This window comes from Carassius auratus, unplaced genomic scaffold (assembly GCF_003368295.1).
Source record: "Carassius auratus strain Wakin unplaced genomic scaffold, ASM336829v1 scaf_tig00216888, whole genome shotgun sequence".
In the NCBI taxonomy this organism is placed as follows: Eukaryota; Metazoa; Chordata; class Actinopteri; order Cypriniformes; family Cyprinidae; genus Carassius; species Carassius auratus.
Window position 1 is genome coordinate 41,441 of NW_020528786.1, and position 25,123 is coordinate 66,563.

The window sequence follows — 25,123 nt, forward strand, 5'->3', positions numbered from 1 at the left end:
GATCCCCATTAGCTTCCACAAAGTGGTTGCTAATCTTCCTGGGGTCCACAGAGTTGCACAATACAAAAAATCATTCAAACAAATAAAATAATAACAAAAATACAATTGCTAATCCAGTCACATCACAAAACTATACCCATACATATTAATAGTAGCAGCACAAGCAGAAGTACGTCTATACCTTTAACAACATGTTTACACAATTTCTTTTAAACACATGTGTTGAATTACTTTTACGTATATTTATAGGAACAACATTCCAAGCAGCAGAGCCACGATAAAATACAGTCTTTTTCAGCAAATTTGATTGTGGACATGGTAAAAACAGTTGAGACTTACTCACTTGACGTGTTTTATGATCGTGTCTAAAACCAACATATACAAGCTTTTCAAAGAAAAAACATGGTGTGTGATACTTGATTACCTTATAAAAATATACCAACACTCGTAAATGTAATTTGTCCTTCACTAAAAGCCATGATAATTTTCTATGCATATCAGCAACACTGGCCTGAAATTGATAATGGAGCACCAACCTAGCTGCTCTATTCTGAACAATCTGAAGTTTTTTTAAGTGCTTTTCTGATGCACTTGACCATATTATAGGGCAGTACTCAAGATGCGATAAAACTATTGACTGCACCACATCTTTTAAAACCAAAGACGAAATAAATGCAGAACATTTCCTGGCTACTGCTATACCTTTACCCATGCTGCTTACTATATGATCTATATGTTTGGACCAGGACAATGTATTGTCAAGTATCACGCCCAACAAAGTAACATCTGTTACTTGTTCCACTGGCGTCCCATCAATAAATAAATTCAAATCTGCAGCCCTAGAAATATTGTATTTTTGGCTAAAAATTATGCATTTAGTTTTTTCTATATTTAAAATTAATTTGTTAATTTGAACCCATTTAGAAATTGTTAAAAGCTCATCACTCAAATTTTTCTTTAGTTCAGCTGAAGAATGTGCTGCAGAAAACATTGTAGAGTCATCTGCATACATAACTATATTAGCATTATTAACAACATATGGTAAATCATTTATAAAAATAGAAAACAATAAAGGACCTAAGCAACTTCCTTGTGGAACACCACAATAAGTATTTTTAGCATCTGAAAAAGATCCATTATAAAACACTCTCTGTTTTCTATTAGAAAGATAGCTTCCCATCCAATTAAGGGCTGTCAATGAAAAACCATAACATTTTAGTTTAGCCATAAGAATATCATGGTCAATGACATCAAAGGCTGCTGTAAAATCAATTAAAACAGCACCAACCAGTTTCTTATTATCTAGACATGCTAACCATTCATCTGTCATATGTATAAGAGCAGTACTTGTGGAGTGTCCTGGTCGATAGGCATGTTGAGCATTGGCAAGTAATCCATTTGTACTAAAATATTGTAAAATTTGCTTGAAGGTAATCTTCTCTAAAAGCTTACTCAAAATTGGAAGTATGCTAATTGGTCTGCAATTAGAACCTAAAAAGTCTGTTTTTCCCTTTTTAAGTAATGGAATAATTTTAGATTCTTTCCAAAGATTTGGATATTTGCCACCAATCAAACACCTATTATAAATATGACAGATCGGTTGAGAAAGCTGTCTAGCTACCATTTTTAGCAATTTTCCATCTAACTGATCAGCTCCACAAGGTTTATCATCTGGAATTGAAAGCAACATCTCTTCTACAGTAGTTTGATCAACAGACCTAAAATTAAAACTGCATAATTTATTTTTCATTATTTTAGAAATAGGACTACAGGCTGATTGAACATCATTGCCATACATGCTAGATCTTAAATTGTTCACCTTATCGTTAAAAAAGGTGTTAAAATAATTAGCTATCTCTAATGGTTTAGTAATAAACTGACCTTCATTTTCCACACACCCTTGATAATTATTTGTCTTCCTACACATTATTTCATTCAGTGTTTTCCATATTTTCTTGGAATCACCAGCTGCAGACCTAATTTTTTGCTTATAATATTCCCTTTTTTTAATATGATTTAATTTAGAAACCCTATTTCTTAACTTACAATAGAATTTTTTATTGTAGTCACTTCCTAATTTCTGTACTACCTCCTTTGCCTTGTCTCTTTGCAGCATTAAGCACTTCAGCTCATCATCGAGCCAAGGAGCATTTTTAGTTTTTACTGATCTTTTTCTAAGTGGGGCGTATTTATCAATTATCTTATTTATTATATCCATAAAAATATTTAAGGCTTTATTAACATCTTTTTCTTGACACACTTCAGTCCACTGCACACTCTGAACTTCATTAATAAACAGATCTTGATTGAATCTTTTATATGACCTAGATAATAAAATCCTGGCTCCTGATTTGGGAATTTTTGTCTTTTTAGTTAATGCGATCAAATTGTGATCACTACAGCCAACTGCCACTGATACTGCCTTTGAACACATTTCCTGGACATTGGTAAATATAAGGTCAATGCAGCTAGAAGTACTAACCTTGTTTGCCTTCATAACAATTCTTGTTGGTTGGATAATCATTTGTGTGAGATTACAAGTATCAGCCATAGATTTTAACTTTTTTGTTAATGAGCAGTTTTTAGCCATCCAATCAATATTAAAATCACCCAATAAAAATATGGCCTTATTTTCATCTGTGACCCTGTTCATACTTTCACATATTCTATCCAAATACTGCACATTAGCACTAGGAGGCCGATAACAACAACCAGCTAAAATTGGTTTACAGTGTGGAACAGAAATCTCTACCCATATGTCTTCAATATAACTGTTCATTAAGTCTTCCCTTAACAACACACCAAAATGTTCTCTAATATAAAAGGCTACTCCACCACCATATTTATCCCGGTCTTTCCTATACAATTTAAAACCATTAATCATAAGCTCAGAATTACTCATAGCCATATCTAAATGTGTTTCTGACAATGCTAAAACTTGAATATTATCTTCAGTGCATATTCTCATCACCTCATGAATTTTGTTCTTGAGGCTACATATATTTAAATGTGCAATAATTAATCCTTTCTTTGACAATTTTGTTAAAAGAGATGCCATAAACTTGTCTTGCTTCCTAACAAAACAGCAAACAAAAATGTAAGATAATAATTACACAATCATTCTAAAAATGCATTGCAATTATGTTTGAGTATTTCCAGTTCTGGACAAGATGACTAACTTGTCATATTTCAGGAAGGCTCTTTCACCTCTGTCCCGGGCAGCTCTTAATTTTGGAAGGAGTTCCCTCCTTCTCAACTGAAGAGCCTCAGAAAAGTCTTCATTTATAAAAATGTTTGTGCCTTTTAACCTCTTGGCTGATGACATGATAGTCTGTTTATCTTTCAAACGTAGAAGTTTAACAACAACTTTTCTGGGCTTACCCCCTTCTTGATACTGTCCGATCCTGTGAGCTCGCTCGATTTCCATTTCGGAGTCATCTAGCCCCAATTTACTTGAAAGGATATCACGAACTTTCACCTCTGATTTCATCCAGCTTTCATCTTTTTCATCAGAGATCCCATCCACAATGATGTTTGTCCTCTTCATCTGATTTTCCACATAATCCAGTTTGACAAAGAATCCGTCTAGTTCCTCCTTTGACTTGACAATATCCTTTTCAAACTGCTTTATTTTTATTTCAACATCCTTATAACCAGTCATCAATCCATCCACTTTATGTTGTGTGAATTCCAAACTAGTTTTTATATCTTGAACATCTCTGATCACTCCATCCAATCTTTTGTTTGTTCCATCTACTACCAACTGAACAAAGCTCTTGAAGTTGTCTTGTTGTTGATGAAGCATCTCTCTGTAAAATTCTCTCTGTTGATCCATTAATTGAGAAAGTACACTCATTGTAACGACTGAATCATCCTCAGAAGGTGCAGTCTTAGATTGTTTGGGAGGCATGATTTCTTACCACGATGTATCCGGAAATAGAGCAGGGAGAGGTTCAAGTGATGTGTTTGTTGAAGGCCCAAGCCTACCGGGCCTACTCCAAAGTTGAAAGTCACACTAACTTGTCTGAGAACTCAATAATGCCCACAATTAATATCAATAAAAATAGATCATACTTCAGTTGATCTTCAAACACTGCAAAATTAAGAATATTATTAGGATTAGTTTGATTCAGATCGGATTAAGATTAGGCCTGTTGCAGCACTGTTGTGAGAGATCAGCGTGTGTCTGATCATGAGCTCTTGAAGAGAGCTGATGCTGTCATTTGTGCTAAAGGAGCCCCGAACAAGTGATTGCATAAATGAACATAGTTTTTCTGTTTAGCAAATCCTATTTTTTGATTGATCTTAGGAAATATTCTAATATTTTGAGATACTGGATTTTTGACTTTCATGAGAATCATCAAAATGAAAGCAAAATTATTTTTTTGTTGAATTAAGTAAAAATAATAATAATAATAATAATTTTTCACAATATTTTTTTTTTTTGAGATACACTTGTGTGTGTGTCTATATTTATATATCTCTTTGAGCCCTTAAGTTCAGAGTTGAGGCAGTCATTTAAAAAATCATCAAGGAAGCTACATTAATGTTACTGTATCATAATAATTTACTGCATAAATGTAAAAAAAAAAAAAAAAAGCTAAATGCATCAGTTGTACTATAAACAATACTGCAAATTAAATATTACATTATTGAATTCTTCCACCACCGATGAAATCACTGCCTAACTTTTCAGTTGGGTGGGGGTTAAGGATGCAGGTTATCATGCCTGGGACCAAAAATAGAACAACTCGACTGTATCTCGCAGCTAAATCTCACTCATCTCTTTGCACGGTTACAAAACACCACATCAATAACGCTTGCACCAAGCGCAGCTGGATAAAAATACACCACCTTTGGTAACCCAAAGCGATGAGAACTTGTCTTCTCCACACTCTCATCATGCCTCTGTCTATCTCACCATCTCTCTTGCACCTACTGTAGGGAAATGACAGAAACTTCATTTCATCACCTATGAAGGCACGGCATCAAAGAAACTCCAATGCGCTCCTCACTCAACACTAGTTGCCAAGGCAACAAATACAATGGACCTTATAAAGCTAATAAATAGTGAGGAGGAGGAAGATGAAAAAAAATGGGTTGAACGAAAGCATGAAAATGTGAGATCTATTACTGGAGCTGCAGAAAGAGGACTTCAATGCCTTTATTGTGATTTTGACTGTGATCCGCGACTTCAATCGTAGCCGTACTTGGAATTCATGTCTTGGACTCTCAGAGGAGATGCTAACATGTGATTCCTGTGATGGCCCTTTTTTGTCTTCATATGCCAGCAGAATTTTTAAAAAGTACTGAATCGACTGAACGTACTGTGAGATCTCAATGTTGATAACCCAAAAATCTGCTTCTGTGCAAGGCAAAGAATCTCAGAACTTAATGTCACCAGATGAAACAAGTCCAATGAAACGCTACTATTACAAAGTCCTGCGACTGTGGGACACAGGACACGTTTATTAGGGCAGACCGTCAGGGAGCCGCCATCAAAGAGAAGTGCAGAGGACCCCTCCATTTGAAAAGCCCCCTGTTAGACTGGCAGTAACTGAGATGAAAAGGCCCTTTTCACAGTAGAGGCCTGACAAACAGAGATATAAACTCCCCTGTAGCACCAAAAGGGTTTTGTAAGCTGCAGCAACATTTCCTTCACTATCTATCACTGTATGCCTTCTTTAAGAGATCGCTTGTCGTGTACAGAGGGAATGGTGTGTAATGTGGCCAGGGAGAGTCGTGTAACTCACAGGCCAAATGAGGCTTTGGTTAAAGGGTTGCCAGGTCTTCCTGTGACACATCCACAGGTGGGGAGGTTTTCGGGAGCGACAGAGATGAAGGTAATGACACCCACTGGGATCTATACGAGTGGCTGAATTTAATAAATGGTAGAAAAGTTTGACAGCTAAGCCTGACAGCAAATTTCTAAATTAACTTTTTGCCGCACCTTTCAATTGGAGGGGGGGGGGGATTTACCAGCAATAGATCTTTCTTACCAGCCGTAGAAATCACTGTGCAAAATAATTAAATAAAAAAACAATACAATTAAAAAAAAAAAAAACATCAGTTATTTATATCTTTTTCTGTAGTGTGTCAGTAGGAAATATTTCTTTACATTTCCAAACATTATTTTTGCCATTAATAGTAATAATCCAGTGATATTTTTGTTTGCAAAAGGAGTCTGACAACAGCCAGTGCTCCATACAAAGATATGATCTCACCATCATCAGTCTGTCTGGAATAACATGAAGAAACAGAACAAACTGAGACAGACTCAATCCAGAAGAACTGTGGCAATGTATCCAAAACACTTAAAGAAACCTAACTGCAAAGCTACCTGAAAACAATGCACAAGTGCACCCAGGACAAAAGCTTTTTTTAACATATAGTGTGGTCACACCAAATGTTGATTTTGTTTAGTTAAGTTAATAGAAGTACAGACTGGATGATGATGAGATCAGATCTCTGTGTGGAGCGCTGGCTTCTGTCAGACGCCTTGTGCAAACAAAAATTTATTATATTATATTATTATATTATTATATTTAATGACAAAAATAACTGATATTTCCTACTCACACACTACAGCAAAACAGAAATAACTGACTTAAAACCATTTTTTGTTGGGGAAAATTCTAGTGGCCTAAGACTTTTGCACAGTACTATATATATATAGTGACAAATAGTGCAAGTGACTCTGTCACTCACTGCAGATATGAGTCAGTCTAGGTCATTTGTTTAACTAAAGTTATTTCACATCTGGAGGAAAAATAACATCTTTAGTCCTCCATGATAAACTAATACTGGAAAAAGTTGTTTTTTAAAGTATATTTTTACTGGTCAACTCACAAATAGCTGTTTTATTTACTTGCCAACTACAACTTTTTCTAAAAAGTGGTGGGTGTTCATTTTGGATGCTGCCTGACTGAACGAGGAAAGTAAAAAAGGGGGAAAAACACTTTTAACAAAGGTAGATATTGCAACATCCCCCACAGTTACTGACCGTATCTAAACTGAAAACAGCAAACTTGGCAAAAGTGAATAAGCAGTAACTCTTCTAATTAGATTCTCTCTTTCCCTCTTTCCTACTTTTCCCCATTTTCTCTGAATACATGCGTCAGGGGATCCGGGTGCCAGACAAGCATGTGTGCAGCATTAGTTCCAACTCAACGGACTGCGAAGTACACCAGCGTCAGTCACCATGACTACCCCACCTCAGCACCAGGAATGACATTACCATGGAAACAGCATCAACTGCCCACTCGGCCAGCAGTGCCGTAGGTGGATGCTGAGGAAATGACAGGCAGGAAGTGGCGGCCTTGGCAGCGAAACCACCCGTGCCAAAACACTGACATCTGCTGAGGTGGTGTGTTTGCAGCGGGCCTCTATGAGTGCAACAACTCAGACTGAGGACATTTCTAAATGCCGGTTTCATACAGTGCGGAGGAGCACTTTAAAATGCCGTTCAAGCCATTAAAAGGTGGTTTGATGAGTAATTTAGTCACACTTTTACAGTAGTGCTGCTCAAAGCAGCGGGAATCACTCTGTTGTTAGTACAAGCACTCTGAGCCAATCAAGAGAGAGGCCTCCTGCTGAAATTAACATGTCTGTATGAGAAACGTAAGGGGGGTCGGCATCCCTGTGAACAGAAAGCGAATGCATCCCAAAGCTACCATTATTTCTTCACTCAGACACTCGACACTTTTACACCTCTATTTTCTTACTGCATGTCAGCAGTTTTCTCAAATCGTGTCTTTTGTATTTGTTGTAAGGGGTTATATCTAAAAAATCTTGACCTCTAGACATAAAGAGGAATTTAATTGCTAAAGAAAGGACAGTCGTACCAGTGACGCTGTACTCTTCGGCGGATCCGATGGAGCAGTTGGCAGGGCTGATGGGAGGGCTGGCAGGGGGGCTGGTGGTGAAACTGGCGTAGCCGAGTGATGAACTGACCTCCGAAGGATCACCGCTGTGGTTCTGCAGGGGTTTCTGGACGTCCTGGGAGGAGGACAGCGAGGTCCGTTGCTTTGGCTACGACAGGAAAGAGTGTAATGTTAGCATCAGTCACTTAAAGAGGAGACTTTTATAAGCCTATTTTATATTAGTCAAGTCTCCTGCAACAGATCCTTATGCAATTCTATCTAAATTGTAATGTAGAATTTACACTTCAATAAAATGAGGAAATTGGAGGCCTTTTGTGAGGCACCGTAGCCCACGTAGAAAGCAATGATGTGCAACATAACCAATTACTGGCTGCTGGAGTCACTAGAAAAGAATAGTATCACAATTCTGGACTGTGAAAATGAACGACAAAAAATGTAAAGAAAATTAAGAGCAGCAGACTGAGGGTGGCAGGTGGAATTTGATCAAACTTGTTTTAAAACAAAAATACAATGGAAACACATTTCTAACTTAGGTAGGGAAGTGTGCTAAAGTTTAAAATATATAAATTCACACTATGAGATATTAAGTCACATTGTGAGATTTGAGATGTGATACTGCAGTTGATGGAAAAGGAATCAGTACGAGATTGGAGGAAGATATATATTTCAACATTTTCTCTCGCAGTTATATCATTATGTAATTATACTCTATATAAATTGTGGGCATCAGGGAGCCAGTATTATTCCTGGCATTGAAACTGCTTTTGAATGCGCAATCTCTTTTTAGTTTCACTTTCAAGATTCGCAATCGTAGGTAATCTGTTAGCAGAAGTACTTACCACATATTTTGCTAATCATTCACCATCCTCAGTCTTCTCTCCTTAGCGGTAAGTGAAGGTAAATGTAGGTACAGTAATTTAATAGGCAACCGTTAGCAATCTTTATTTGTTTTCCGTGCCTTTCTGAATACGCATTCACGCTTCGAGCACACCCCCCAACTCTCCCTTGCTCCCTGATGCAATCGTCCATCGCAATGTTTCACTGTAGACATCGTCCGATGCAAATTTTCAACAAAAAATCACCCAACCCTAATTGTAGTTAATAGTAATAGCTGCAATTCAGAGATAATAGCACCACATTTTGTGGTACAGAAAGTCTCAAAATAAACTGCTAAATTGCTGCTTATTAATAGTTAGTAAGATAGTTATTAAATTTAGATACAAGGTATGATTAAGGGATCTAAAGATAATACTAATTAAACTAATCTAATACTAATAAACAGTCAATATGCTAGTAATGTGCATGCTAGGAAGCAGCTAATTAATTGTGAGAATTGGCCCTTAAAAAAAATAAAAAACTGTTACCCCTTTTTTGGCCGATGGTGCCCATACAAAACACAGAAACAATGCAAAAATGAGGTGGATTTGTTGCTAGTTGCTAAGTGGTTCTGTCTGACTGACAGCATTTTGCTGTGCACATGCTAGATGGCCTGTATAGTAGATGGCTACTGGCTCAAATCAATAGATCCCACCCTCAAGTTTGTATGATATTCTGAGGCTTTCCTTTACTAACAATCTCTGCAAAGACATCCCGACAAAAATCAAATGCAAAACGCAACAGAGTTTGTCTGCAAGAGCAGGAGAGAACAAAGTTCTGAAAAAGCCTGCAAGTAGGAGGTGGAATGGATGTGAGATACATACTGCTCAGTGAAAGGGAGAGACAGAGCGAGACAGGGAGAGAAAACAACAAAAAGAGATGACTATGTGCAGAGTCAAGCAGTTGTATAACCACAGGAAGCCTTACATAAGCATCATCTTCACTTCCTGTTGCATCACAGGTGTCCAAAATGCCAAATTAATTAATTAGCATGAGAAAAATGTCTCTGATTTAAGAGACTTAATTTCACACACGCACGCACTTGGCAGAAATCTGGCACCACTTGAAAACACAGATGAAAAAAAGAATACTCAAATACCAAAAGGAGAAAATCTGAGAGAATTGGAAAAAGATGGTTTTGGAGAAAAAGCAAAGAAGACTGAAGTAAAAAGAGGGTGAAAGCAGGTTTAATTGTTGTCTGTGCAATCTACAAGAAACAACCTTTCTTGCATTTGCTCCATCTGCTTGTATTTTGCTCTCCTATTTGTGTAACTATTTCTTACAATGCTCAGTTTTTTTCTTGGTTTAATCCTCTTTTTTATGCAAAGTATATCAATAGTAATATACATAATAATCATTACTAGTAGTGTTAGTATTAGCATACTGTTGGTTGGTTGGTGTTTTGAGGACATATCAGCTTTCTTTGCTATATTCATGTCAAAATATTATAAAAAGAAAATGTATTTAGGAGTAATATAATTTCCTTAGGGAGCTTAAACTAGCACAGTTTAATAAAATATGCACTCTGATACTACACTCTGGCATTGGCGGATCTTCATTTAATATTAAGAATCGTTTGTGATTCTGGAACGTCCTGTTCAGCATTGTCTATATATCCCATCCCAGCAATTATTGAAAATACTGATGCTATTATTTTACTGTACCAAGCAGAAATTTGACTTGTTTTTGATTTTGCGTATACTTTACATACTGCTTTTCAGTGCGATCTGAACGACTTTTCAGAAACTCTGCAGCCCTTCATTTCCCTTGTCTGTTGGAAAAGAGGTGGAGAAGACAGTTAAGCAAATGTTTGACTTTGCACATCTGCCACAGTTTTGGCCAAATCTGCTAATTCAGGCAGTTTTCATTTTTGTTGTCAAACACACCTTGGTGTCAGGAAGTGCTGCTAATGAACCTGTTACTCACACACTTGCTGTCTCACACCATGAACTCCTAATGAGTCTGTCATGGCTGACTGTAGTTAAATTAAAAAACAAAACATGCCTGTTCATCAAACACACCCACTGTCTCCTCTAATAATGTTGTACAGCAGTCTCACACACACACACACTCACCCTCTCTCTGAGGTGAAGATCAGAGAGGAGGAACAGGACGCACACCTGCTTCACATGTGTGGCTGTGCGTTAGCTCACTAATACTATACCTTGATTACACTGGCCCATTATTCCGAGAGCGAGTGCAGAGTGAGAAATTGTGCGCTAATTTATGGATGGTAATTATGATAATTATTCAGTGGGCTCTGGGATTGTGGGGCAATAAATGCCACTAATGCGGCTGTTTCACCTCCCAGTGGGGCATTCAAGAATGCAGTACTGTCAATGCATATGCAGATCACATTCAGCTCAAAATCTCAGAGCGAGAATTTATAATTACGGAGAATCATTCAGCTCTGATTTTATATGCTCCTCTGGTTTGGGAAATACAATCACATTGAGTGACACAGACTGTTGATCTACGAGGATCTCAGAGGGAATCTCATGACACTTGACAAGGACGTGTTCAAATCAGAGTCTCATTACCATAATGTGCATCACTCTCATAATATGGGATTAAATACATTACAAATATAACAATTACACTTTATTTTGATAGACATTCTATTAACAATAAGTAACTTTGCAACTACATGTCAACTAATTCTCATTAACTTGCAACTACATGTCTACTAACTCTCTAAGCAGACTGTTAGGTTAGGTTTAAGGTTAGTACAATAAGTTGACATGTAGTCAGTTTGTTGTATGTTCTACTGTAAACCCATCAAAATAAAGTGTTAAGACTTTTAAAATATTAAGCATACAGTCCACTAATACTGCTAGTTAGCATTTAGTTGAAAAGTGACTTAATGTTAGTAGAATTTCTAAAGCGGACTATTAAAATAAAGTGTTACCAATATAATTAAATATCTTAAATATATTTTTTATGTTTGTAACAAATTCAGAAATTACATTCAATAAAATTGTAGTGAATCTATTAATATGCTTCTATATACATATCATTAAATATCTATTAATTAGGGATGCGTGATAGATATTGCACAATATTTATACCGGCATTACTGAAAAGATGCAAATTAAATATTGGGTGATATTTATCATGTATCCCTACTATTAATATGCCGTAAAATTATTTAATTATAAAAAAAGGATCTTAAAAACAAAAATAAGAAAAAATCAGATGTAAACTGAAATCATATTTATTTTCCCCCTCAATAAAAAAATATTTTTACTGAAGAACATACAGAATCAGACTCTTGAATATACAGAAATCATAAAATAAATTATGATCAATACATTTATCAGCATTCCCAATTTCTGTTAATTAAAAAAATATGTAAATTAAAACAACAGGGAGCCTTTGAGTCAAATGGTGGAGAAGAACTGCAATAATGGAAATCATATTTTATTTAATTTTATTTAACATTGCAGTAGGTAACTTTTGTAAAAATATATTTTTTACATATTTGTTAAACCTGTCATTATGTCCTGACAGTAGAATATGAGACAGATAATCTGTGAAAAGATCAAGCTCCTCTGGCTCCTCCCAGTGGTCCTATTGCCATTTGCAGTTACTGACCGCTCCCGGTAAGAAATCAACCAATCAGAGCTGCGGTCCGTAACTTTGTTTGTGTTCAAAATGTAGAAAAATGTATATAATAAGCGAGTACACCATGAATCCATTTTCCAAACCGTGTTTTTAGCTTGTCCTGAATCACTAGGGTGCATCTATAGTAAGTGTTTATATTCGGACTATTTTAGATTGCTTCGGGGGTACCGCGGCGGAGTAACCCAGTACCTTTGTGATTCTTCATAGACATAAACAGAGAGAAGTAGCTCCGGCTACGATGTTCTTCCGCAAGACGCAAGCAGTTCTGTTTATTAACTGCTAGAGCGTCAAAAGTTACCGACTGCAGCTTTAATTGCACAGTAATGGGAACTTGCTTGAAATTTGACTAAAACGGGGGTTTGTACATTCGCAAAATATGAAAGACACTCGCTTGGTCACATTGCATAATCTCTGAGACACTATGAATTTGTATATGCCTTGTGTTAATATCTGCTTCTGGTGATCCAATCAGAAGCTTTTACGTTTACACTGATAAAATCATCTTACAATGTTATAAGAGAACTGGTGTTCTTTACAAATCTATGTTCTCTTTTGACACTAGCTGATCCACTGAGAGTGTGGATGTGAATTTGAAAGTGCACCAATATTATGGTGAAATATTAAAATATAATTCAAAACATAACCTGTTTTCAAGGCCGGTTATAATACTGAGTGCTGTAAGCAGTTTGTTCATTCAGATAAAGATACAGATTGAGGTGTTGAACAACCTTGATGCATAGTGCAACACTTTATCAACATTCCTCTTTATCGCCCTCCATCTCACACATAACACACACAAACACACGCACACACTTTCACTCACTTCAGTACAACTGGCGTCTCCATGACAACGGAGGCAAAGCTGCAAGAACAGGATCACCGCAATAACAACAACATTACCAAATATAGAGTTCCTGTTGCTAAAAAAGGCAACAGGAACACACTCAGCAGAAGAAGGAGGGGCTGCTGTTCATTACAAAATGAGACGCCTCAGAGCACAAATCAAACCGACTGCAGGGTTTTACAACACCTTTTATCCTTAAATGATCCTAAAACAAGCAAAACCAGAAGAAATCAAAGGAAATTAATGGAAAAGTTCAACCAAAATGACATTTCTGTCAACATTTACCTCATTGCCTGAACCTCTACAATGTTCATAGCTTCAACAAAAAGTCTTCTGCACACACGGATATATATTTTTTTTAAAAGTCTGCATTTATTTTATCAAAAAAAAAAAAAAAAAAAAACTGTAATATTGTGAAATAGTATTACAACTATTTTTATATTTGAGGTCGGTAAGATTTCATAATGTTTTTCAAAAGTCTCTTATGCTCACCAAGGCATTTATTTGATAAAAAAATACAATAGTTATAAAAAACAAATAATAATAAAAAAAAAATTTTAAATTTTAAATTTAAAATAGCTGTTTTCAATTTTAATATATTTTAAAATGCAATTTATTCCTATGATGCCCCTCATTACACCAGTCTTCAGTGTCACACGATCCTTCAGAAATCATTCTAATATGTTAGTTTGAAACATTATTACATTACATTATAACATTAATTTAAAACAGATTTATTTTATTTTTTTGCTTTATAAATCTTTACAGTCACTTTTCAATCAATCAATGTAATGCATCCTTGATAAAAAACATAAATTAATATAAAAAAAGCTTAAAGTTTCAGATTAATCGTGCTAAAAGGGCAGCATGAACATTCTGCTAAACATGATTTTGTGTTGTACGCAAGAAAGGAAGCAAAGTAAATTTTCACAGAGCTAAATGTTCAAGAAAGAAAAGTAAAGGAGAGTTATGAAACTTTTGCTTCATGCAGTATTAGCATCATTAGTATGACAAACTCAAAACTCAAGGGGCCGAGGGCATGAAATATGCAATCTGCATCATTTAACTCATCACCATTTCATCAGCGGTGTTACAGTTTAATCGCCAAAGGGGTTCTCAACATCCAGCTGGGTGCATGAAATTATCTTTTATTCCTGAATTGCTATTACAGAGAAAATGACCACAGGGCTTTGAGAGCCTATGGGAACACTGTAAAACCTAACAGCCCATCTTAATAAAAGAAGTAATTTAACATAACTTAAACATCACAATAATTTGAAGTGACTCATTCAGATAAATTTAACCTAACTCAAAAATGAATTGATGAAGTAATAACTTAGTTGTTTTGAGTGCACTTAAATTTGTGGATAAGTTTAAGTATTGGTAATATGATTCCAGTTTGTTCCATTGACTTATTTTTTTTAAGTTGACTTTATATCATCACCAAAATGCAAGTCTTTTATGTTTAAAACTCATCATATTGTGCCCAAGAAAACTAAAGAATGTCAATTATAATACTAATAATTCTTAAGCCCCAAAACATAAAGATTTGATTTAGTAGTCTAGATGTGTAAGTATTTACAAGTAAAAATAACAAACATTTTATGTTACAGCTTCTCACATGTGAGAATGTGTTGCTTTCCCTTTTGTCTAAAAGCGAAATGAATATTTTTTTTGGACCCTATGAAACTTTATGTTTCTGGTCCCATTGACATCCATAGTAGGAAAAAAATATATAGCTATATATATATATATTCTTCTAAAGACCCGGAGATCGTCTGAATGGATTAAAAAACTGTAAAACTCAACTGTTTAACTCTGGGGGAGATGTTAAATTAGCCTTTTTCGAAAAAAAAAAAAAAAAAAAAAGCGTAGTATTCCTTTAATATGCACATTGCTGTCTTTGAGCACGCAGCGCCGAAAAGAGAACACGTGCACCATTAAACTGGATGCCAACAGCCAAGAAGAAGTAGAAAAAGAGAACACGAGACATTTTCGATCTGTTTGCACATGGCACTGGAAGCTCGCAACGCCGACCCCCTGCACTGCTGCTGTGTGTGTCTTGCTGGTGACAGTGACATAATTAATTCCCTGCAGGACACCGCTACAACTTTGTCTTCCACACGAGGTAACCTAATGATTTTCTGTTATTTTATTAATCTTACTGGTTTGCAAACTGTTTGAATCGGAATGTTACTAAGTGTTCGCACTAACGTTAGCTTGCACCAATTCCTGCTTTAGTGGTTCATAAAAAAAAAAAAAATGTTCGTTGATTCAACTTTAAGTTGGCTAAGTAACATTAACGTTAGTTTGTGAAAGTTTTGTTAATGTTAGCAAACTGCGGCTCGCAGAAGACGTGACATTTTCTATCTGTTTGCATCACAAGCTTGCACGCGGCACGGCACTGGAAGCTCGCAACGCCGACCCCCTGCACTGCTGCTGTGTGTGTCTTGCTGGTGACAGTGACATAATTTATTTCCTGCAGGACACCGCTACAAGTTTGTCTTCCACACGAGGTAACCTAATGATTTTCTCACCTAATTTTCTAACCTAATTCATTTTCTCACTTCAGTGGTTTATACAAAATGACTCGTTCATTAAGTTGGCTAAGTAACATTAACGTTAGTTTGTGAAAGTTTTATGTTAACGTTAGCAAACTATGTTGGCTCGCTAGCTAACATGCCCTCACCCTTTTTTTAAGTAACTTAAAGTTAAGGCGTTAACTGAGGTTACTATAAAATCGCACAAGGGAATGACCTAACATTAGCTAACTGTTAAACAGTATTTAGGGCTAGGTTGGGCCCAAATTGGCGCGATTTGGCGCTTTCAGTCACGTTCTCCCCTCTCCGCAATGTAACGTTTTTAGAAAAAAGAAGAAAAAAAAAAACGTTATCAGGGAAATACGGTGATTTATTTTTTTATTTTAGTTAAAAGCAAATAGCAAGGTCAACAGTTTGTCCACTGCCTAGACTTTGACAAAATTGTGCAAACTGACGGTTTTATTTTTTTGTTGTTAACTGGTATAAATTATGTGGAAATGTAAATTGTGTGTTTTTTCTAGTGCCTTAAAAATACAGTTATTGAGACATTACAGACTCTATCATGGCCAGTATTCCACAATTTCACCATTACCTTGCCTGTATAACAACTGCATGTGTACATTTAGCACTTATAACTCATTGAAGGTACATTTGTCAAGAGTACATTTGGAGAAAAGACTGGTAGGCAGAGACAACAGTGATTTGACTTTAAATCTGGCATTTCATTGCCCTGTGTGTGATTTTAAGCAGCCATTTGTTGAGAGTGACATGTTTATTCATCTAAGGGGGCATCTAAGACGGAAAGAAACAGTGCCATGTCCATTTAGGGCCTGCAAGTTTCAAACAAATGTTTACTCAACATACAATTCACACAAGTGCAGAGAACACCAACATGCATCAGACTATGATGTGGCAGTTGTAGTGCAAAATGTCTCGAATGTTTCCCAGGATGACACTGAACATGATCAGGAAGAGCTTTCAGATGAAAATGAAACTGCCTCAGCCCCGGTAGCAGGCAGTAGTGACGAAGGATTAACAGAGCAGTTACAGTACAATCTGGCTGCCTTCTTCTTGAAAATGCAGACTATTCTCCATGTATCCACAAGAGCAACACAAGAAATCATTGAGCATATTGATCAATTGTTTTCACTGTCAGAACCAGTTTTCAGAGAATCTCTAATCAAAATACTGGAAAAACATAACTGCCCCATTACTGACACACTTGTTAGTGAGATTGTCCAGGCAGTTTCAGAGAGTAATATTTTGTATACATCTGTTACCTCTGAAGGACCACTGTCAACAGCAAAGAGGAGAAAGTCATATTATGAGGATAAGTTTCCATTTGCCAAGCCTGTAGAGTACCTTATTGAGTCGTCACAGCGTACATTTATGTATGTGCCCATTCTCACATCTTTGCAGTTGTTGTTGAAAAAAACAGACGTACTTGAGAAAGTCCAAGAAACCACCTCACAGTTGCCTGGACAGTATTCGTCTTACTGTGATGGCTCCTACTTCCAGGAAAATGAGCTTCTCTCAGATGAGGGTCAAAAATTGTCAATTATTCTTTATGTTGATGATTTTGAAATTGCAAACCCTCTAGGAACATCAAAAAAAATACACAAAGTATGTGCAGTTTATTGGACATTAGCTAACCTCCCAGTAAAGTATCGCTCAGCACTCCAATCTACTCAGTTGACTCTTTTGTGCAACTCAAATGATGTACAGCAGTTTGGGTATGAAAAGGTTTTTGCGCCTCTCTTGAGTGACCTAAAAGCTCTTGAAAATGAGGGTGTTTACATTGAGACATTTGGTCACTGTCTCAAAGGCACAGTGTACTCTGTTGTGGCTGATAACCTGGCTGCCCATGGGCTAGCTGGTTTCAGTGAGAGTTTTAGGGCTACATATTTTTGCAGATTTTGTCTTGCCACCCAGACAGATATGCAAACATCAAATGCAATCACTGGTAGTTTTGAGATGAGAACCAAAAATATGCATGATCACCTTGTTCAAAAAATGCAGAACAGTGACAGTGAAGAGAACTGCGGTGTAAAACAAAGTTGTGTTCTTTCTGATCATCTCTCTTATTTTCATCCTATCACAGGATTTCCACCTGACATCCTTCATGACCTGTTAGAAGGTGTGGTTCCTGTTGAGTTGGCACATTCTTTGAAGGGTTTGATTGCAAGAAAGTATTTCACTTTGGAAGAGCTGAATATGGCAATACTGTCATTTCCCTTCCAACATTCTGATAAGGTTAACCGCCCTCACCCAATTCCTCAGAGTTTTGCCACTCGAGGGACAATCGGCGGGAATGGGCATGAGAACCACGCTCTGCTTAGACTGCTACCTGTTCTCATTGGCTCCAGAGTCCCTGAAGGAGACAAATTCTGGGAGGTGCTAATGGAATTAAAAGATATAGTTGAACTTGCCATGTCTCATACTTTCACAGATGATACCATTCAGTACATGGCCTGTAAGATTTCAGATCACAGGCAGCTGCTTCAGGAAGTATTGCCCAGCTTACGATTACGGCCAAAGCATCATTACATTGAGCATTATCCTCATCTCATAAAGTGCTTTGGTCCTCTGGTGCATCTGTGGACAATGAGATTTGAGGGGAAGCACAAAGTCTTCAAGGCAGTTGCTCGTTGCTCTCATAACTACAAAAATGTGTTGAAAACTATGGCAGAGAGACACCAAAACATGATGGCATTCTATTTGTCATCACCAAGATTTTTCAAGCCACCAGTGCAGACTTCAAAAGTGGAGTCTGTCTATGTTGAGTCATTGCCTACTGATACACATGCGTTAATATCGAGCATCACAGACAGCAGCAGTGTATATGGCACAAAACAGGTAACCATTGAAGGCACAACTTTTGTGGCTGGGATGTTTGTTTGCACTGGGACACATGCTGCCTTGCCTGTGTTTAAAGAGATCAGAAACATATTACTTATCAGAAATGACATCTTCTTTGTACTGAAAGACTATGAGACCTGGTATGTTGAGCATTTGCGGTCATATGAGCTAACAGATCATAAAAGCAAGGGCCATACAGTGAAATCTGTATGTCAACTAACTGACCGAATGCCACTGTTTGCCTACAGGGTTTCAAGCAAGCTAATTCTGACAACTAAACATTTCATTCCTGTGTCAGAGTAAGAGAGTAGCACATCACTAGCCTTCTCAGGGACCTGAGGGAGGCTAAAGATCTGTCTGGACCTTCAATGAACACTAGTGATCACCTTAAAGGGTTAGTTCACCCAAAAATAATGTCATTTAATGACTCACCCTCATGTCGTTCCAAGCCCGCAAGATCTCCGTTCATCTTTGGAACACAGTTTAAGATGATTTAGATTTAATCAGAGAGCTTTCTGACACTTCATTGAAAATGTATACATTGTATACTGTCCATGTCCATAAAGTTTATAAAGACACCATCAAAGAAGTCCATGTGACATCAGTGGGTTAGCTCCAACTTTTTGAAGCATCGAAAATAAATTTTTGTCAAAAAATAAAAACTTTATTGCACTCTTCATTTTCTTCTGCTTTGGCCTCGAGTGTGTTCACGTAGTATTACTGCGTAGTGCTTCTGTGATGTACGTTCTGCGCAGTTATACTACGTAAACACACTTGAGGGCAAAGCTTAAGAAAATGAAGAGTGGAATAAAGTTTTTGTTCTTTTTGGACCAAAAATGTATATTCGATGCTTCAAACAATTTTAACTGACACACTGGTTTCACATGGACTACTTTGATGTCTTTTTTTTTTTTTAGCTTTATGGACGTTCACAGTATTACCGTACCTACATTTTCAATGGAGGGGCAGAAAGCTTTTGGACTAAATCTAAAATATTTTAAACTGTGTTCTGATGATGAACAGAGGTCATAAGTCCTTGGAACAACATGAGGGTGAGTCATTAATGACATTATTTTCATTTTTGGGTGAACTAACCCTTAAATAAATACACTGGACAACATAATTAAAGGTAATGTCTATTTTCCACTATGACCAATGTGTCATCAAGGTAAATGCATGCAATATGCTGGTTAAATTGTGGTATCCCAATTATACCATACTTTTAAAATGTTTAACCAATACTTACTTAAAAAAAAAAAAAGTTTGACATTTTGGGAGAGTGTGATTTTTTTTTTTTTTTTTTTTTTTTTTTTATATATTGTTACCACTCTCTTTTCTTTATGGTTAATGAAGCTACAGATGGATAATGTGTGGGTGGTCTAGGCAGCTAGTGAAAAACAGCGGCATCACCTGGAGTAGCTCTGTCTGTTTTATGTTACAGGCTTCCCTAATACAGTGTAAATGGAAGCGACTGATGTCCTGAGACTAAGGGTCATCCTTGATGATATCAATGCTGAGAGGCTTATTTTGCCCTCTCGTCCTGAGACTGTAAATGCCCTCATAATTGAGATAAAAAATAAGTTGAACCTTGCCTATGACTTTCGGCTTCAGTTTCAAGACCCAGAATTTGACAATGCCCTATGCAATTTAGGAAACATCGAGGACCTACCATCCAAGGCAACCATTAAGATAGTTAGATATCTTGAGCCAGATCTCAGTTCAACCAGCACAGATGATACACTGTTGTCTGATAACACAGATTCACTAGATCGTCTTTGCCGATGGCCAGAGATCTTTGTTATTCCAACATTCTCCTACGAGGTGGAGCATGCTCTAAGAGAGGGCAACTATGCATTTGTCAAAGAGGGGAAAACTCTAAACTTGACTAGGGATCAAAAACACAACATACTGGATGGAATGGCTGCTGAAATATATAAGCATAAAGCATATCCCAGTACCAAAAATATTCTCATGGCTGCAGAGGCTCTGGTGCGCAAACACCCCTGCCTAAAAGAAAAAGGTTCCGGAACAGGGTATGAGGGTTGGAAGAACAGCCTGCGCTTCAAAATGGGCAACTACAGGACCAAACTGAGCAGGGCTGGCATAAAGGATGTGGCTGTGAATGCTGGAAAACGTAGCAGGACCAATCCAGAAGGTGCAGCATCCAGGGCCAAAATCAAAAGACCCAGAAGAGGAGAAATAAACTTCATGCCCAATTATCCCCAAGGAGAAACTAAGGACACACTGGAGAACTTGAGGCTTGAGATGGTGGAGCAGTTCAAGAAGACCGTGACTGATAGAGACATGATTATCATCCATCAACATATGCAGCGTACCTTTGCACTCAGGCGTGAAGAAATTGTGAATTCAGCTCCTCCCATTGCTGAATTGAAAGACCGATGGCCTGCACTCTTTTGTGAAGCCCAAGTGAGTAAAAACTTAGACACATTGTCATGGTCATGATTGCAGCACTGGTTGATCTGGATCTGGCTTTCCCTTACAGTCTTATATGGCTTGAAGTTAATGAATGATGTGAGTTGATTTAAAAAAAAAAACTTGTTCTTTTGTTTTCTATGCAGCTCTACAGTGAATTCCACAGGATCACCAATCAAAATCTACCGTATTCCTTCTATGCTGCACTTGACAAGTACACACCTCAGCTGTTGAGGCTCTACAAAAAGAGGAAGACTGGAAGTTTTGGTGAGAAGATGGAAGACATTTTGAGGGCATATGAGGAACAGGTAAAAACATTTTTAAAACATTAATGCATTATATTGATGTTGAATGTGAACAGAACTGCAGCCTCCAACATGCATACCATGTCTTTGTTTGGGCAACAGGACAAGAACAACATCACTGCAGCTCGAACAGCAGCCCTGGCTGGCCTACCGCTGTACTTAAAGGAGGATTCATCAGAGGTCTTCAAAACCTGCAAGGTATTTTTGTATTCTCCTTTTTCTGTTTTCATAGCTTAATAACTTCATCTATTTTGCAAAGAGAAATCACTGAACATAAAAATTTGAAACCACCTTGTGTACCCTGTTGGCTCCGTTTAGAGGAATTCTCAACATTATTTAATTTTTGCTGTGTAGTGTGACAGAGCATTAAAAGGATGCTAGGGTCTTCCACTTAATGAAATGGTGCTTGTCTTTATTCTGAAGTAGCCTTAAGTAAATAAGAATGAGATGGGACAAAATAATTATTTAAATAGTTAAGTTCAGTTTATATGAGCCCTCAGGTTTTATTGTGGATTGCTCTCTTTTTTATTAAGGCTGGTCAGAGTTGTTCATCAACACTATATAATTTACAGTCAGGCAGTAATATAGTTCTTCTAAATTCTATAAGGCAATTATATACACACATGGGAGTCTTGTATAAAAGTTGGTCAAGACTACACTTTAAGTGGTGTTCAGGTAAAAAAAAAGTTTTAAATGTGGCTAAGAATCAGGTCTCATCACAAACAGAGACACTTAACACATCATCTGTTCCCAAATTTGTAACAGAAGTAAAAAATTTATAAAAAAAAACTGAACACCATAGACCACTCATCTCTCTTTGTATTTTGTTTGTGCTTTTCTATAAACTCAGACAGCTTCTACGTTAAGTCCACATCAATGGGTTTTAAAGGAATAGTTTACTTTGAAATTAAATGTTGGTATGTTTTAGCTTACCTAAAGGGCATCCAATATGTAGGTGTCTGTTTCCGCAGTAGTTTCAATTTGTATATTTTTAGGTCAAACCGCTGTTGTCTGTCAGTCATATAATGCTGGTATATAGTAACTAGAGTTGTTCCGATTCCGATACTAGTATCGGAAATATCTCCGATACCACAACAAATTCTGGCATCGGCGAGTACATGAACCCATATACCGATCCGATACCATTTTCTTAAAAAATACCTAGTTATGACCGCAAGCTTTGCCTAACTGCTGCACGGTTCTTCTTCGCTGCTCAAAATGCATTGAAAACACAGGAAGTTGTGCTGTGTTGCCACAAGCAACCCCTGTTTAGAGCAGCGAAGAAGAAATGAAAACGCGTTAGCAGCCCTGATCTATATATGACTGGATCACTCATCACATTCTAAACTGCCAAAAGACAGTGAAGCCGCTTCTATATTATAGATCAGTGGTTAGCAGTATGTCTCTGTAGTACCGGTAGTTACAGACTCTCAAGTATATTCAGTACCGGCAGCTGCGTTCAGTCGCTTCCGTGTAAGTCAAAGCGCAGGGCTCCAGACAGTAGCCGAATATATACTAGTGTCTGTGAATATTAAACTGCAAAATACTATTTAAATATTACTCCCGCAAAATCTACATCTCTGTGGGTGACTGGCACAGATGCGCGAGAGCTCGCTGTTTTGTAGTCTCTTCTGTGTGTCATGAGGACACGAACGCATAAACCGTCACTTCATGAGAATTTACCGTTTCATTTGAGAATACTGTCATATCATAAACACAGACACTCAAAGATCTTCATGGCAGCCCATTAAAATAAATGTTTGGTTTACATGAGTAAATTGACAATATATAAAGCTACTGTTGTAGCCTACAGTAATAATAATACGTCTCTATAATAATAATAATTATGCCTAGATGGTTGCTTGTTTTTTACTTGTTTTGTTGTAAAGAGATTATCTGATTAATAGATCTTTTTTTATATTCCTAGACTTATTTGTTGCAGTTTTTTTATACAGTTATATTGTAAAACTTAAATACCTTTTTTAGTTTGCGGTGTTAGATTTTTGGCTGCATTTGAAGTTCTTTTTTGCATATGAAAATAAATAATACTGTCAAATTCATGTTAGATAATAAAAATACTGTAATAAATACAGTAGTTCACCATGTATTTGTTCATGTTTTATTGAGGGATCTGTCTGAAGCACACCATAAAAAGAATTCTAGCAATTTACACAGGGCTAGTAGTATATACAGCTGTATATACAGATACACACCCAGGTATCGGATCAGTACTCGGTATCGGCCGATACCCTGAGCCCAGGTATCGGAATCGGTATCGGGAAGAGAAAAGGGTATCGGAACATCTCTAATAGTAACTGTCTTAAAGAGCATGCACAGAGAAGTCCAAATTAAACGATTCCCCATCGTAAGTACACATTGATGGCCTAAGAGCGGTTTGTGTGAGAAAACTAACAGTATTTATATCGTATTTACCTCTTGTACACAATCACGTCCAAGAGCTCAAGCTTCCGTTTGAACGAATCTTTAATATGACTCGGGAGTAACGAGTTGTCTCAGAGAGTGATTAGTTCATTCTGTTGGCCGCGCAGAACCTGGCCAACAAAATGAACATAAAATCAGGGTATCCTTGATATTGTCTCGAAACAGTTAAAGAATAGAAAACCTTATCTGAAAAAATCTGAAATCAGTGGTGTAATGATGTTTTCTTTTGCACCTTTAGGCTTTTTGTAAGCTTGATGATTTGTACAATTACACTCCCACAAACTGAACATGTATTCCCTTTTCAGGATGAGTTGGAGTCAATCCAGGATGGAGCAGTGGCTCTGGTGGCAGTGGTGAATGAAGAGGATGTGCCTGCTGGAGTTCCCTTTGAAAGTCACCACGTGTCAATTGTCCTTGAGGATCAGGTTGTAATGTCTCACAGATCTTGGACTGATTCATTGGTGATTTTGTTTGGAATGATCTATGCTCTTCATTTGAGCTATCCTGAGAAGCTAAGTGGCTTCTTTGAGTTCATCCAGGTTATCCTCTTAAACCTTGATGATGGAAGAAAGCAGCTCAAACCTAAGTTACAAGCCTTGAGAAATGAGCTATAGAGTAAATGTGTTAACGCTTTTCTGTAGAAGGTCAGTAGTGTTCTGAAAAGTATCTTTTTGCTTGCAATCCAAAAATGTTTCTGTTTAGATTTCTGTGTTGCAACAGATACTTGTGTACATAATTACAGCTGGGTTGGTTGGCTTTCTACTTTCTACTAGCTGAAGTGAGAAACACGGGCACTAATTTAGAAACAAACACGATACTCTAAAGTGTTTTTCTATATTTCTTTTAAACATTGTTAGGTAATATTCTTTCTAAATGTTGCCTAAATGTTCTTAATGACAATACAGTTGCAAATAACTTGATAGTTATAATTTGGAAGAGACTGGGTTCAAGGTTTATTTTTTTTAATTTTTTACTACAGTGTGTGTCTGCATTGTGTGGTATTCTGTGGTTTCTTCACATTCTTTTTAAGTTTAATTTCTAGTATATGGGCTTTTGTCATTTCTATTAGTTTTTGTAATATATATTACTTTAATATTATTTAAAATTAATTTAATTTAGCTTTAATACATTGGGGATATGGGAATAGCATTAGTTCTATATATATACATACATTTATTTATATATATATATATATATATATATATATATATATATATATATATATATATATATATATATATATATATATATATATATATATATATATATATATAATTTATTTTCTATTTTTAGGTGAGTCTTAATTCTAATTTTATT

The 25,123-nt window shown here is 36.7% G+C and overlaps 2 protein-coding genes across 2 annotated transcripts in view; one reads left to right on the forward strand and one right to left on the reverse strand.

Moving 5' to 3' along the window:
• LOC113099219 (ankyrin repeat and sterile alpha motif domain-containing protein 1B-like) overlaps positions 1 to 8,057 on the reverse strand; it is a 36,777-nt gene extending 28,720 nt beyond the window's left edge. The window contains exon 1 of the mRNA XM_026264320.1: positions 7,845 to 8,057. The gene's annotated coding sequence lies outside the window, so the exon portion shown is untranslated. The remainder of the gene's footprint in view (positions 1 to 7,844) is intronic.
• Positions 8,058 to 14,570: 6,513 nt separating this feature from the next.
• LOC113099221 (sterile alpha motif domain-containing protein 3-like) lies at positions 14,571 to 24,935 on the forward strand. Its single transcript, XM_026264321.1, has 6 exons — positions 14,571 to 15,355; positions 15,614 to 15,743; positions 20,068 to 21,053; positions 21,206 to 21,367; positions 21,467 to 21,562; positions 24,112 to 24,935. Exons 3-6 carry the CDS (start codon positions 20,088 to 20,090, stop codon positions 24,418 to 24,420), a joined length of 1,533 nt encoding a protein of 510 aa, XP_026120106.1. The 5' UTR covers positions 14,571 to 15,355; positions 15,614 to 15,743; positions 20,068 to 20,087; the 3' UTR covers positions 24,421 to 24,935.
• The last annotated feature ends 188 nt before the right edge of the window (positions 24,936 to 25,123 follow it).